This window comes from Carettochelys insculpta, chromosome 4 (assembly GCF_033958435.1).
Source record: "Carettochelys insculpta isolate YL-2023 chromosome 4, ASM3395843v1, whole genome shotgun sequence".
NCBI lineage: Eukaryota > Metazoa > Chordata > Testudines > Carettochelyidae > Carettochelys > Carettochelys insculpta.
In genome coordinates, this window is record NC_134140.1 from 79639662 (window position 1) to 79655818 (window position 16157).

Below are 16157 nucleotides of genomic sequence, written 5' to 3' on the forward strand. Positions count from 1 at the left end.
ATGAGGCGCTGCACATTCATGTCAGTGCCTGATTAACATCTTCTGAACTGCCTCAGTAACATGCCCCCTCCAAAAGGAGAGCACTAGTCAAGACACAGCCGAAGAGTTAATATGGAATAGCTTATTTCAAAATAATGCTGCTACACACAAAAATACATTTGAAAATAGCATTTAGCTATTTTGAAATACAGCATCTACACACATAGCGCCTATTTCGAAACAGAGCCATTGGATGCATTCTGGCTTCGTTCAAAACAAGCTCTACTCCCTGTCTTAACTGCTATTTCAAAATAAGCACTATTCCTCATAAAAAGAGGTTTACCAATTAGGAAATAAGCCAATTGCTGTTTTGAAATAGTGGGTGTGCTGTGTAGAAACTAGGATAATTATTTCAAAATAATTGCTGTTGTCTTTGAAATAGCTTTCCTGTGTAGACTTACCCTAAGTGATATCTGACAGTATGGTAAAGATTCAGACTTCATATAATAAAATAAAGGAGATGATACATATGTTATAGCAAGTGTACTATGTTTGTTTATATTGAAGAAATAAACTTTCCGAAGACCAATGGAAAAATAATTTATTTTAGTTTCTTTTACACATTAGCATGAAACATTTATACATATATTTTTGGGTAATAAGATACACTGTAGACAAACTTAATTTTGTGTACTGTACTAGCATTTAATTGCAGAAAGCAGATATTTGAAAATATCATTGAGCTAAGAATGAACACATTATTCCAAGAAGACTGCCTTCTATTTATTCCTGACTTGTGCGGAATATTTTCACATTCTTCAAAGGACAGCAAAAGAAAAAAAAAAAAAACTTCTGAAAACAAAACAGACCAAAATAAAAGGCTTGCCTGACAACTTTGTCCCAGCAGTGTGCCTTTCAGTGTTCATGGTCTACAGAGTGGCATATAATTGTCCAGAAATATATTATACACACATCAGAAGCATTCAGTTAAAAGAAATCAATGAAAAATACACCACAAGTGAGAGCATTTGGATAGAATTACATTTACACACAATACATATTGCAGTATTAAATGACCAACCCCAGCTTTTCAATATAGAAGACGTATATATTGTATACCCAGTAGGAAATTATACAACAACATCAAAAAAGCTGTTGTTTTTGCACTACCAATTACCACATTGTTTCAAGCATTATTCCCAGAAGGAACTGGATTACAACATAATGACATACTGAAGGAAAATGGACAGGATTATGAGGATAGTTTTTATACTCATGATCAAGACAATAAGCATGCGTGAGAAGCACCAGATTAAGAGTGTTTGTTATGGCACACACATTGCATAATGTTATTCAGCACTACTTGATGTTCACAATACACACACACACACACACACACACACGGTTACATGAGCCATGAAAACAGCTTGGAAAACATACCCACGGCAAAAATACAATATCAAAAGCTGAGGCAAATAACAGCAAAACAGTCTGGAGGAAACCAGTGAATATGATGCTTTCAAAGGAGGGCAGACAGGCAAGTGAGAAGTGTAAGTGAAGTGATACCCACAAAACTCATCACTGCCAGACCAGTAAGATGTTTGGAACTCAGCACTGCACCCTAGTCAGCGTCCTCTTCCTCTTCCCCCAGCTCAGCGCACATCTTGCTTTATTTCCTGGAGCGCATGTAAGGAAAGTTTGAGAAATGAGGGATTTTCTTTAAAACAGACCACGACATGCAGTGACAACATAAGTGTGATGCTTTTCACTCTGGCTTTGTTATCAGTTAGGAAATGCATGCTTAGTAAAGCCAGGATACTGTTGTGCTGGGATCACAGGCTTTAGTGCAATTATTAGCAGGATTATGACAATTCCATAGTCATGTGGCAAGTTGCCCTTATTTGTTCCTGACTGTCCGTGGCTCCTGTGAGTCTTGTGACAGTGAAGACACAGGTCTACCCCAGCCACTTAGGCTGCAGCATATGAGGTAAGAGAGATTACTGTGCAGGAGGGAATATGTTTGAGATCACACTGGGAATCTCTGAAAATGGGAAACATGGGGCACAAGGCATCATGAGGAACAGTATTTACTCACATCAGCTGCCTCCAACATTTGGGGTGCTATATTAAGTAACCTGTACTTTTATTCCCTGTTCCCTTTTCTTTGGCTGCGATATTCACCAGTTTGGAATGTTGCAAACTACAAAAAGATAAAAATAAATACCCAAGCGTTTCTATGAACTGGGCAATCCTAGTTCTGTGTTTTTAAAACAAACCTGCCTCTCAGGAATGGAGCTGCAGCTGCATTTTGTTCTAAAAACACCGAAACAAGGCATCAGGCACTGCAAAACAAAAGACAGAGCCGGAGCTACTGGGGCCAATGCTCAGTTCAAACAAAGCGTGGTGGGTATCATAGACAGAAGAAGGCGTCGCCTTCCTAAACTGCCTCACTTTGCCCCAGCCATGCCCCAGTGGAGTCCGCCAAGATGCCTTCCCAAGGCTGCTGTTGTGGTGCCAGTGGCTGGGGCAGGCAGGCTTGGGTCTATGCCACCTGTCCTTTCAGCACTAGGGCCACTCTGGCCACCCAGTGCTGGGGATAGTGGCTCAGCTGTGGGGGCAGAGAAGGAGTGTGTCTGGTTAAGGGTCTGGCCAGCAAGCCCAGCGTGGGGAGGCAGGGACCACATCTCTTGTCTCTCCTTTCTGGTGCTGGGACCAGGGAAGCTGGGGCAGTGCCACTCGCCAGCCTTCCATGGCTCTGGGGCAGGCTGGGGCTGTGCTGCCCCACCAGAGCTGGAGGAGCACGGAGCCATACTATCTCAGGCTGGGGGCACTAGCCTCGGACAAGGGACAAGGGGCAAGAGACACATTGTGGGAGGGAGGGCTGGACAGGAGCCAGCAGCCGCCACAGTGTGGAGACTGGGCTCTGGAGGGCACAGAATGGACAGGGCCATGGATGGAAGGGGCAGGTCTAGGGAGTTTACCTCCCCAAGCCATGATGTCACCCACAGCCCATAATTCAGATGCAGGCCTAAAATTATTGGGTGTAAGTGGAGAGCAGAAAAAGAATGAAAAATGCAAGCAAATATGGGTGTCTGCAAAGCAGAGCCTCCTAAGACCTAGTTATATTGAAGTATGTTACTGGCTGGCATACTTAAGAGGTGTTAAGTTGCTACAACCCCAATTGCTGTCTACTGACACTTCAGAGACTCGGGGCCTTTTAAAGCATGGCATAAAATTTCTATCCACGTGCTAAAAACATTTACCTCTCACATTAGTTATTGTAATCTAGTTTAACAAAGGGGAGGGAAGTGGCACATTACCAGCATGAATCAATCAACCCATCGGAATCAGAGATAACAGAGCTGAAACAGGTGTTCCTTGGTGTATTGGAGGGAACAACTGGCAGGAGAATGGTTTTAAAAGATGATTTGAAATATCTGACTCATGCTATGCCATATGCAGGATTGTCCCTACTGGATATTACAGAGCAGACAGGCGAGGTAATATTCCTTACTGGACCAATCTGTGAGCTTTTGAGCTAAAACAGAGCAATTCATTTGTCATGGGAGGAGCCCTACTGTACAGCAATATTGTGTGTGCATCTGAAATTAGGAAAAAGCTACAACCAAAGGCTATGTCCACATTGGAGTGATCTGTTGACAGAAGTTCCTGTCATAAGATATCTTCCAACAAAACTTCTGCTGACAGATTGCAGCCAAACAGCAAAGTGGATCAAAAAAAGCGATCAACTCTGTTGACAGATAAAGGCTGGACTGCTCGGCTGCTCTCTCAACAGAACAGCCGACTGGAAACACAGCAGACAGAGCTGCCCAGTCACCCAGAAGCCCTGTATGTCGACAGAGGGCACCCCGGAACATTCACACAGCTTTTTTGTAGACAGATTTTGTCAACAGAAGCATTCTGCCTCGTGGGAGAGAGGCAGAAGGCTGTTAACAAAAGTCCCATGTTCTGTTGATTTACTGTCGACAGAACACAATTTTAGTGTGGATGCTCCGCAAGTTTTGTCTACAAAACTGGTGTTTTGTTGACAAAGTTCTCTAGTGTAAACATAGCGAAAAAGATCCCTGGCTTTTATCAGATGAGCAAATAATCCTATCGTCCATCAGAGTCTGAGGAAAGTGTGCCCTGTGTTTGGGGTGAGGCATGTCTGGGAATTCTAGGTAAATGTGTCCTAGCAGGCACAAGGCCTTTTTGTAGCACATGATGTGAGGCAGACCTAGAGGCATTGCTCTGTCCAGAACACAAATGAGCTTTCCTACATCTGGGAGGAAGGTATAAAAGCCAATTCTGCACCCCACATCTGGGACTTATTCTTTTGGGGCAACACTCTGATTAGATGCAAAGTAGCTGTTTTGGGATACCTCAGTGCAGTGTAGACATAGCATTAGTTATAACTCTTAATTCCAGGGTGAAATAATTTTGTGTGTAACTCACAATGGGCAGCGCATCGCAATACTACACAACTCGTGTAGTTAAGGTATAGATAGTTGTATCCTAAATATACTGTTTCTACTTTTTTATTAGTGTTTTGGAAATAGCTAATGATTTGTGAAAGGGTAAATGAAAATAAATCAGTAGAGCAATTCTTTTATGTGGGCGTTTTAGTCAGTTGTCTGTTAATTATTCATCTTACAGTAGCATCTAGTTTTCTGAACAAAAGCTTGGGAAGCAGCAGCTCTCAAGTTCTAATAACATCTCTGACTGTGGTTATAAGAAAGTTATTTACAGGCAAATTGTCAAAAGTCATCATTAATCAAAGGCTCCTCAGTTTTTGGCAGTGCAATTTAAAACACCTTGGACCTAGTTTTCAGAAGTGTTTTTTCAGCACCTGTAACTTTGTCCCTGTGTCTACATGAGCCCCTTCCTTTCGTAAGTGGCATGTTAATGAGCGGGTTTGAAATATGCTAACGAAGTGCTTCTGTGAATATGCAGCGCCTCATTAGCATAATGGTGGCCACGGCAATTAGAAAGTGAATCTTTTCCAATCGCACGCTACCCATGGAGACGGGGACCTTCCAAAAGGACCCCCCAGTTTTTGAAAGCCCCTTCTTCCTATCTGGTGTTAGGAAGAAGGGGCATTCGAAAACCGGGGGGGGGTCCTTTCGGAAGGGCCTGTCTCCACAGGCGGAGTGCGATTTGAAAAGCCGCACTTTCGAATCGCTGCAGCTGCCATTATGCTAATGAAGTGCTGCATATGCACATCAGCGCCTCATTAGAGTCTTTCGAACCCACTCATTAACATGCCCCTTCCAAAAGGAAGGGGCTTGTGTAGACCCAGCCTGTATGAAATCAATGTACTTAGTGCTTCTGGAAATCAGGCGCAAGGTGTCTAGCTGTGCTCTTTTGCCTCAGTTTCCTCCTCAATCTCCTACAGAAGGTGGAAGAATCAATAAATTAGTGCTGATAAAAAGCTTTTAAGGATGACAATTGCTACTTGACATAAACACTAAATATTATTAATATCAGCAGCAAAATTGGCTACATGAACCCCGTAAAAACCTCTTTTAAATACCTGCTCAGGCTAGAGTGAATCACACCCACCTGGTTGTTCATTCCTCTCTAGTGCTACATTTAAAATAACGTGCTTTTTTAAATAACACCTCTATTGCTCAAAAGATAATACTTTAATAAAACTATTTTACTTATGAATACATATCTCAAGGGGAAATATCAGCCATATTAAACTTCAAAGTAAGCAACTTTGAAGTTGAACATCTACACACACCGTACTTTGAAGTTAAACTTCGAAGTAAGGCACTACTCCATTCCCAGGAATGGAGTAAGGACTTCAAAGTTGGGCTTGTACAGGAAAATGCATGCAGACTCTCTTGCTGGCTATTTCGAAGCAGTGCCTAACTTTGAAGTTAACTTTAAAGCTAGTTCCTAGTGTAGATGCACCCTTAGTTCCATAGGCTATGTCTACACTAGCCTCCGCCTTTCGAAAGGGGGATGCTAATGAGACACTTTGGGATATGCTAATGAGACATTGCCATGAATATACAGCACCTCATTAGCATAATGGTAGCCATGGTGATTCAAAAGTGCTGCTTTCGAATCACGTGCCACCCATGTGGATGGGGGCCTTTAGAAAGGGCCCCCCCCCAGTCTTTGAAAGCCCCTTATTCCTAAAGCCAAATAGGAATAAGGGGCTTTCGAAGACTGTGGGTTCATTTTGAAAGGCCCTCATCTATACAGGTGGTTCGTGATTCAAAAGCAGCACTTTCGAATCACCGCAGCCAGCATTATGCTAGTAAGGCACTATATATTCATGGCAGTGCCTCATTAGCATACCCTGAAGTGTCTCATTAGCATCTCCCTTTCAAAAGCCAGGGGCTAGTGTAGACATAGCCATAGACTCTGAGGTTACACCTACAATACAGAGATCTTTTGAAAGAAGCCCTTCTGGAAGATCTCTTTCAAAAGAGTGCATCCACACTCAAAAAGGTATATCAAAAGAGTGATCTGCTCTTTTCAAGAGAGAGCATCCACACAGCCCCGTCTTTCGAAAGAACGGGCCAAGGATCAAAAAAACAGGCCTCATGAGGACTGCTCTTTCTAAATAAAAGGGCCTGCGAAGTGCCTACACACATTTGCTTTCGAAAGAAGCTTTTGGAAGGGGCACTCTTCTTCAAATGGGAAAGGAAGACTGATTATGGCCGTGTCTACACTAGCCAAAAACTTCGAAATGGCCATGCAAATGGCCATTTTGAAGTTTACTAATGAAGCGCTGAAACACATATTCAGTGCCTCATTAGCACGCGGGCGGCCGTGGCACTTCAAAATTGATGCAGTTCGCCACCGCGCAGCTCATCCCAACGGGGCTCCTTTTCGAAAGCACCCTGCCTACTTTGAAGTGCCCTTATTCCCATCTGCTCATAGCAATAAGGGGACTTTGAAGTAGGCAGGGTCCTTTCGAAAAGGAGCCCCATCTGGACAAGCCGCGCAGCCACGAGCCACATCAATTTCGAAATGCTGCGGCTGCCCGCATGCTAATGAGGCACTGAATATGTATTTCAGCGCTTCATTAGTAAACTTCAAAATGGCCATTTGCATGGCCATTTCGAAGTTTTTGGCTAGTGTAGACATAGCCTTGAAAAGAGAACCACATTCTTTTGATTTACTTTCGAAAGAACACTTTTTGTGTGTAGACGCTCCACAGGATCTGGCAAAAAAGCCCCCTTCTTTCGAAAAATCTTTCAAAACAACCTGCTAGTGTAGATGCAACTTGACTGAGATTGCTAAGGATCAGTTTTTAAAAGATATTTAAGTACTGCTCACTTCTGAAAATCAGATTCAGGCTCTTATGTCATTTCAGTGCTTTCACAAAGTTCTACTCTGTATCTTCTTAAATGTGCCATGCAACAGCCTGTGTTCAAGCAGAACTCTGTGCCTGCACAAGGCCCCACTGACTTGAATAGGGACTCCACACAGAGGTAGCTGTTGGATTGTCTTCCAAAAATAGGAGAGGCACAGTATTTTACTCATTGTAGGCAGGCAAATGGAGGATTTTCAAAAGGCACTAACTACACATGTCAGCTAAATGGAGATGTATTGTAGATTACAAAGTCTAATATAACAGAGAAATCTGTAAGGAGAGATAAATATTTAAATACTTGGCCTGCCTCAAGGACTTTTTAAAATACAAAAGTATTTTTAGAGAGCGCATCAACAGCAAAGATAAATATTCAAGCCCTTTAATCTGCTGTAAAGACAGCAAACAGTAATTCAACAACATTTTACAAAATGGTTCATTTCTCGAAGGGAACATTTATTTTTGCAAGTGAAAACAGTTTTCAGGGGTTTAGATTAAACTTGTTGTGTGTATTCCTTGTTTTAAAGAATCTTTACTCTTTGGTTAATCATACCTCTGTCTCTGTACTCTTTCGGGACAAAAACCAGACTTGCATTGGTTCTTTTTTACCCTTCATGGAAACTGGGCCTCTGTGTTCCAGGTGGAATTGAGGATCTGAGTTTTCCGCTGACATAAGACATCTGAAATTAAAAACAAATATTACGTTACACCCAAACATACATACATACATAGCCCCCCACACCCGACATAGTGAGTAAATGTTAAGCATGCTATATCTTACTCACACATTAATTACACTGTCATGCAATATTATAGACCTGGCTTAACATGAATAATTGGACACCTGTGAGGACTTATTTCTTGGGACACAGGATTAGGGAGCCAAAGTGATCAGCAGGCTGGAAAAACAATGTCTGTATTAGCTAAAATAAGGGGAACCATTGACAATGAACAAGGTAACAATAGAGAAAATAAGCCTGGAACATCAGATGAGGAAAAGAGTAAGTCATAATGTAGACAGTAAGGGTACACAGACACTTAGGGAAAGATCAGCCTGCCAGTGGATGAGCTTCTGGGGCTTACTTTAGTGCACCTCATTGTGACACACTAAACTGAACTGTCATGGTGCCACTGTTGACCCCAGCATTCCTGGTAGTCATGAGGAGTAAAGGAAATCAATTGGGGAGTTTCTCCCATCAACCTCCTGCAGTGTGGAGGGTGGCAAAATCTATTTTAGATAAGTCAACTCCAGCTATGCAATTCTTATAGCTAGATTTGTGAATCTAAAATCTATTTTACCTCCCAGGGTAGACCTGGCATAAGTGTACACAGTATTCTGTACAGGGACTGGTTCCTGTCGACACAATCCCAAAACGTGTAATGAAATGTATAGTTAATGCAATGAAACATGTAACTGTACGTAAAGGAAGAAGTTTGCAGCCTAACTTTGTATGTCTGGAACTCCCAAAACCAGGGATCTGCAATCTATGGCTCCAGAGTCACATATGGATCTTTAAGGAGTTCTTTTGGGCTCCTGACTTTATAATTATGAAGTAAAAAAATAAAAACCTCCTGATTATTTTCAATGAATAGTGAATGCCTGAAAGCCCAAAAATGAATAACTCATATCTAAATAGCAAATGATATGCGATCTCAAAATGTTTGATAACTCCCCCCAGCCTTCTCCAGAGAAACTCCAGGACTAAAAGTTAAGAAAAGAGTGCTATAAACACATACGTAAAGTGTGAGGAAATAGAATATGTAAAAAATTGTTAACGTCCTGCAGTAAACATCTATCACATTACAAATCATTGGCCGTGTCTACACTAGCCCCAAACTTCGAAATGGCCACGCAAATGGCCATTTTGAAGTTTACTAATGAAGCACTGAAATGCATATTCAGCGCTTCACTAGCATGCAGGCGGCCGCGGCACTTCGAAATTGACGTGTCTCACCGCCGCGCGGCTCGTCCCAACGGGGCTCCTTTTCGAAAGGACCCCGCCTACTTCGAAGTCCCCTTATTCCCATGAGCTGTTCACACCTCCAGTTCAACTGCTGGTAGTAAGCCTCACCCTTGCTGACTGAGCTAACCTTGTTATCCCCACCCTTGCTCTGGCTTATTTATACCTGGCCCTGCAGATTTCCAAGACCAGCATCTGATGAAGTGAGTCTGTGCTCACGAAAGCTCATGCTCAAAACTTTTCTGTTAGTCTATAAGCTGCCACAGGACCCTTCGTTGCTGTTACAGATCCAGACTAACACAGTTACCCCTCTGATACTTATCGCCTCTAAAGTTACTTTAAAGGAATACTGATAAAGTTGTTTCTATTGAAATTCTTAACAAGAAGGAGCTCTACATGTCTTACCTGTAGGTGTACTCAGAAACATTAATCTTTCCTTTTTCTCCAGTGGTTTCTGTTCTGCTTGTTAGATTAACAGTGTTTCCAAAGAGACAGTAGCGTGGCATTCGTTGGCCTATGACACCAGTAACTACCTCCCCAGTGTGGATACCTATTGTTATCTTTAACAAGAAAAGCAAACTAGAATACTTTATCATTCGTGGTCAATTTTACTAACTCCATATTTCCAACTAAATACATACAATATACATTTTCTAAATGTTTGCATTTATTTGTCATGAGACACCAGTCTTGAATCTTTTGACACCTTACTTTACACCACATGTAGTAATTTACTGCTGTACAGACTGAGGAATAAAAGGTTATTCATTCAAAATGGGGGCACTCCACACCCACTTTGTACATGACTTCAAAAGGTGTAAGGCAATGGAAAATCAGGCACACTTTTTTGTACAAAGGAAATGCCACTGTAAGGGCCACTAAGGATCATAGATTCAGTGGGAGGAGAACGATCTTGGCACAGGATAACAAATAACTGCAGGCTCTCATGAGGTCTACTCCATGCAACAAATCTTGGTACAGAAGTGTGCTGGTGGTGAAAAATGGAGGCTGTGGGCCACAATGGAAGCTGTTAGGTAGATTCTGGGTAGCACTGACCCCTGTAGGGACCTCCACAGCTAGCAAAGTTACATCAGGTGCTGTTTCAACCTCTATAGCAATCCAGTACTGGAAGTTACACAAATGTGGCTTCCTGTCACCATAGTCCCTTGCCCAGGCTATGAGTTAGACTCATAGAATCTTAGGGCTGGAAGGGACCTCAGAAGGCCATCTAGTCCAGCTCCCTGCTTCAAGCATGATCAACCCCAACTAGGTCATCCCAGCCAGGACATTGTCAAGCCGGGACTTAGAAATCTTGAGGGATGGAGAATCGCATTCCAGTGCTTCACCACCCTTCTGGTGAGGCAGTTTTTTCCTAATATCCAACCTACAGCTCTCCCTCTTTAACTTCAGACCATTAATCCTTGTTCTGCCATCTGACACCACTGAGAACAGTTTCTCACCCTCCTCTTTAGAGCTCCCCTTCAGAAAGTTGAAGGGTGCTATTAAATCACCCCTCAGTCTTTTCTTCTGTCAACTAAACAAGCCCAAATCCCTCAGCCTCTCCTCATAGGTCTTGTGCTCCAGACCTTTAATCATTTTTGTTGCCCTCCACCAAACCTGCTCCAGCACATCCACATCCTTTTTATACTGGGGGGCCCAAAGCTGGACACAATATTCCAGATGTGGCTTCACCAGTGCTGAATAGAGGGGAACGAATACTTCTCTAGATCTGCTCGAAATGCTCCTCCTAATGCACCCTAATATGCCGTTAGCCTTCTTGGCTACAAGGGCACACTGTTTACTCATATCCAGCCTTTCATCCACTATAACCCCTACGTCTCTTTTCGCTGTATTGCTGCTTAGCCAGTCAGACCCCAGCCTATAACAATGCTTGTGATTCTTCCGCCCCAGGTGCAGGATTCTACACTTCTCCTTGTTGAACCGCATCAGATTTCTTTTGGCCCAGTCCTCCAATTTATCCAGGTCACTCTGGATCCTATCTCTATCCTCCAACATATCTACCTCCCCCTCGAGCTTTGTATGGTCTGCAAACTTGCTGAGGGTGCAATCCATCCCTTCATCCAGATCATTAATAAAGATGTTGAACAACACCAGAGTTCTGTGTTGCACCTCCCAAAATCAAAAGCATAAGTATACACTCATTGACTGTAATGGGTTGTGAGTGTAACACAGAGCAGAATGTGGTCACTATGTTTGTTACCTAAGCCAACTGGAGGTTTGAAACACAAAGCTTTACATATTAGGTGTAGAGCACACAAGGGCTATGTCTACACGTGCCCCAAACTTCGAAATGGCCATGCAAATGGCCATTTCGAAGTTTACTAATGAAGCGCTGAAATGCATATTCAGCGCTTCATTAGCATGCGGGCGGCAGCCGCGCTTCGAAATTGACGCTCCTTGCCGCCGCGCGGCGCGTCCAGACGGGGCTCCTTTTCGAAAGGATGCCGCCTACTTCGAAGTCCCCTTATTCCCATGAGCTCATTGGAATAAGGGGACTTCGAAGTAGGCGGCGTCCTTTCGAAAAGGAGCCCCGTCTGGACGCGCCGCGCGGCGGCAAGGAGCGTCAATTTCGAAGCGCGGCTGCTGCCCGCATGCTAATGAAGCGCTGAATATGCATTTCAGCGCTTCATTAGTAAACTTCGAAATGGCCATTTCGAAGTTTGGGGCACATGTAGACACAGCCAAGGTGACTTTTATATATATTTTTCTTGTTGACCACCGAAACATAAGGATTTTAAAGTTAAAACTTAGAGCAATGACCAGCTTCTAAGTCTAATATATTGCACACTGTCTTTGGGCACATCTACACAGATCCTTTCTTCAGCACTGCTGCCTGCAGCGCTATGCTAAGCAGAGTTCTCAAAAATCCAAATGGCTTTTGTGGTTATGGTAATTAGCTGCACAATATCTCCTTGATGGCAGAGGCTGCTGCCAGCAGTAAACAGGCTGTGTAGATATGTGTTGTGGCAAAATCCCCCTCTGTCACCAGCACCTTATCCCTGAAAAAAATCACGGCTAAGGGGTTGGCGACAGAGGATTTTTGCCAGCAGAGGCACATCTACACAGCCTGTTTTACTGCTGGCAGAGGCTGCTGACGACAGGGAGATCTCACGTGGCTATGCTAATTAGCTTAGCAATTATGCAAATGGAAGCCATTTGCACTTTCAATAACCCTGTTTAGCATATCGCTGCCATCAGCAGTGCTGAAGAAAGGATCCGTGTAGATGTGCTCTTTATAAATATCAAACTCTAATCTGAACTGAGCACACAGATCTGTAACTCAAAAATCTTACAAGCAAGAATTCATCTGCAAGTGTGACAGAATTTTCTCGGCACCAAGTCCATTGCCTGAAATTAATGACTAGCCCCATTATTCATATGGTCAACAAAAACATAGCACATCTTTGATAGTACATGACGATATTTGTAATGTTAATAGTAATGTCTGAAGTACTCAGCTTTCTGGTGAAATCATCAGCTCAATTTCTCTATTATAGCACCATATATCCAAAATAATTTCAGTTCGGCCAATGCAGCTTCTCTATAGAGAGAGCCCATCTCAGCATAAAATAGGCCTTCTGTGAGATCATTTTATTTTTGCTGTATTTATTATTGTCTCTTTCTTTGCTTATGACAGGTACAATTCCCCCCTCAAGACAACTGGTGTAAATCAAGAGTAACTTCAATGGAGCTTCAACAGATGGCCTCCTTCTGTAAATGATGATTAAATTATTCATAAGTCGTGCCTAAAATAACCAAAATACGGTAGTAATATTATTTTAAAAGCAAATAGTTTGTGTCCTGTTTTGATTAAATTTTGTGGTTATTGAATTAAGTAGAGGATGCTGTCCTATATTTCCCGTACAGATTATGATATACACTGTGACTCATGAGAAAAATTTGCATCCCTTTCCATGAAATCCTGTACACATACAAACTAGTTGGTAAGTGGGAAAACTTTGCAAATATTTCACTATATTTTTAACAGTGCCTGACTCACATAAGCCGTGTCTACATGTGCACGCTACTTCGAAGTAGCGGCACTAACTTCGAAATACCGCCCGTCACGGCTACACGTGTCGGGCGCTATTTCGAAGTTAACTTCGACGTTAAGCGGCGAGACATCGAAGTCGCTAACCACATGAGGGGATAGGAATAGCGCCCTACTTCGACGCTCAACGTCGAAGTAGGGACCGTGTAGTCGTTGCGCGTCCCGCAACTTCGAAATAGCGGGGTCCGCCATGGCGGCCATCAGCTGAGGGGTTGAGAGATGCTCTATGGTCACCGTGGGCAGCAGCCCTTAGCCCAGGGCTTCTGGCTGCTGCTGCGGCAGCTGGGGATCCATGCTGCAGGCACAGGGTCTGCAATTAGTTGTCAGCTCTGTGGATCTCGTGTTGTTTAGTGCAACTGTGTCTGGGAGGGGCCCTTTAAGGGAGCGGCTTGCTGTTGAGTCCGCCCTGTGACCCTGTCTGCAGCTGTGCCTGGCACCCTTATTTCGATGTGTGCTACTTTGGCGTGTAGACGTTCCCTCGCAGCGCCTATTTCGATGTGGTGCTGTGCAACGTCGATGTTGAACGTCGACGTTGCCAGCCCTGGAGGACGTGTAGACGTTATTCATCGAAATAGCCTATTTCGATGTTGGCTTCACGTGTAGATGTAGCCATACTGTAATAACTGGCTCCAAGTATATAATTACACAAGAAAATGAGCCAGCAGGATTATCTACTTATGAAGCATCCCAACTATTTAATATACAATAATTTGGTTGAGTGATAAAAAGGTCACAAGTGAATCAGGAGATATATACACTCAAACAACCCTGCTAGGGTAGTATTAGTTCAGTGTGGATTTCAAGGCTCAGCTTTCTACAGATATGATGCTTATTAGCAAAGATTCTTCTCATTATGAAGAATGGGCTAAGTCCTGTAAGATATCTCTCAGTATTTGCACAGCATCAAATCAGACCATTTCCACTTATATGTTCACAAATACAGAGAAAAAAACATAGGGCCAAATAAGCTACTGGCAGAAGCAGGGTCAATTCAGTTCACATACATGGGGACATGACTGTTTAGTGGTTATTTTTATGAAGATGAGAGATTATAACAAGGCCTCTAAATTGGTTTTAATTCAATGTGTAATTTCTAGTAGCCATAGTATTGTCACTCCCCATTTCAGCGAATGCCTACGGAAACAAACACTGCACTGGAACAAAAGATTTCCCCATGCCAATGGCTTTGAAGCAGAATCACAATGGGTTGGTTAGAGAACAATATTGCTCTGTGCGCTGTACTTCAAGCCTACGTATACTACACAAAGGGCTTGTCTACACCACCACCTTCCTTTGAAGGAAGGATGGTAATTAGGATATTGGGAGTTTCCTAATGAAGTGCTGCACGGCATATGCAGCACTTCATTAATCAAATTCCCCCCTGCAGCAACTTCTAATTTTTAAATTTTGAGGAGTAAAGAGAATTCAAGTTGCCCCGGCACGTCGAAGTCCCAGTGGGTGAGCTGCGGCTAGACGCATGCCGGTCCTTCCAAGTTTAAAACTTTGAAGTTCCCACAGGTGGGAATTTGCTTAATGAAGTGCTGCGTATGCAGCGGAGCACTTCATTAGTAAACTCCCAACACCCTAATTACTATCCTTCCTTCGAAGGAAGGTGGTGGTGTAGACAAGCCCAAAGTTGGCCATCTGCAGCTTGCTCTGAAGTCAATGGCAGCCAAACTCATGACCATGGGTAGAATTTGGTCTTTAAGATTAATAAATTCAGTGCCTATTGTGGTAAACCCAGTGGTAGACCCTTACCGGAAAGCTTCCAGAGCCTTCTAGAAGGACAGTATACTGGGTGGTGGGCCAATGCATTCCTGTTCCCTGTCTAGGCCCAGACCTTCATTGGTCAGATAGGCCCTGTGCTCCCTATAAAAGGATCCCCATCTGGTAGCAGGGGGGAAGGTTTTGGGAGGTGCACCAGAGGAGCAGGAGCAGGAGCAGGAGCACAGTGAAAAGGTACCACGGGGAAGTGGTGGGCGAAGTGGCCCAGGGTGAGGCTACTACTTTGGGGCAGGGGTAAAGGTCCTGCCGATTGCCTCTTGTTCTCATAGGGACCCTGGGCCGGAGTCCAGGGTAGAGGGTGGGTCTGGCCTCCCCCCACCCTTCCCCCCGAGGGATCACTTTACTGGAGCAGGCACAGGCCTGCAAGAGGACTGGTATTATTTTCCCTGTACTGGTCCTGCCTATGATGAGGATGGTTCGCTAAGCAGAGACCTCTGCCTTTGGAAGGGCCTGGGCAAAAGGGGGGCCTCTGTGAGTCTCTGAGGCAGCACAGATCCGCCAGGAAGCGCAGGGACCCACAGAGGCTGACAAGGGACTTTGTCACACTATCTTTTGGGGGTTTGGTGATTGGGATACACGTATGACACATATTTCTGCTTCATCTTATCACTGACAGATCACTTGTCTTCCAGAAATCATAAAACTTTTGAAGACTGGACTGTGAGGTTTATTGTATTTCAGTGGTAGATTTTTAAAAATTCAGCAACTCTTTACTGAATTCTGGACAAATACAGACCTGTACAGGTTCTCCATCCACTTGAACCTGTCCTGCTATTTCCATCATATCCAGCGCCAGGTGGCAGATGGATCGTGCATGATGAATGCATGGCTCTGGTAGACCACTCACTGTCATATACTTGTCTCCAACAGTCTCCACCTATTAAAACATAGTTGGCAATCATGCTTCAGAGTGCTAGAACTCTTGTGGTGTATCTTCCAAGACTGCTAGATGCTTCAAGTATTTTTCCCTTCACCTTTTCCCATATTCCTAACACACCCTTGGAGATTCATGTATACGACTTAAAGG

The 16157-nt window shown here is 43.6% G+C and overlaps 1 protein-coding gene across 2 annotated transcripts in view; it reads right to left on the reverse strand.

Moving 5' to 3' along the window:
* Positions 1-575: 575 nt before the first annotated feature.
* Positions 576-16157, reverse strand: part of GUCY1B1 (guanylate cyclase 1 soluble subunit beta 1) — a 78015-nt gene continuing 62433 nt past the window's right edge. For both annotated transcript variants that reach the window (XM_074993136.1, XM_074993137.1), the window contains 4 exons: positions 15867-16007; positions 9679-9833; positions 7866-7992; positions 576-1655 (listed from right to left, as the gene is read on the reverse strand). In XM_074993136.1, coding sequence (XP_074849237.1) covers positions 1632-1655; positions 7866-7992; positions 9679-9833; positions 15867-16007 — 447 coding nt within the window. In that variant the 3' untranslated portion in view covers positions 576-1631. The remainder of the gene's footprint in view (positions 1656-7865; positions 7993-9678; positions 9834-15866; positions 16008-16157) is intronic.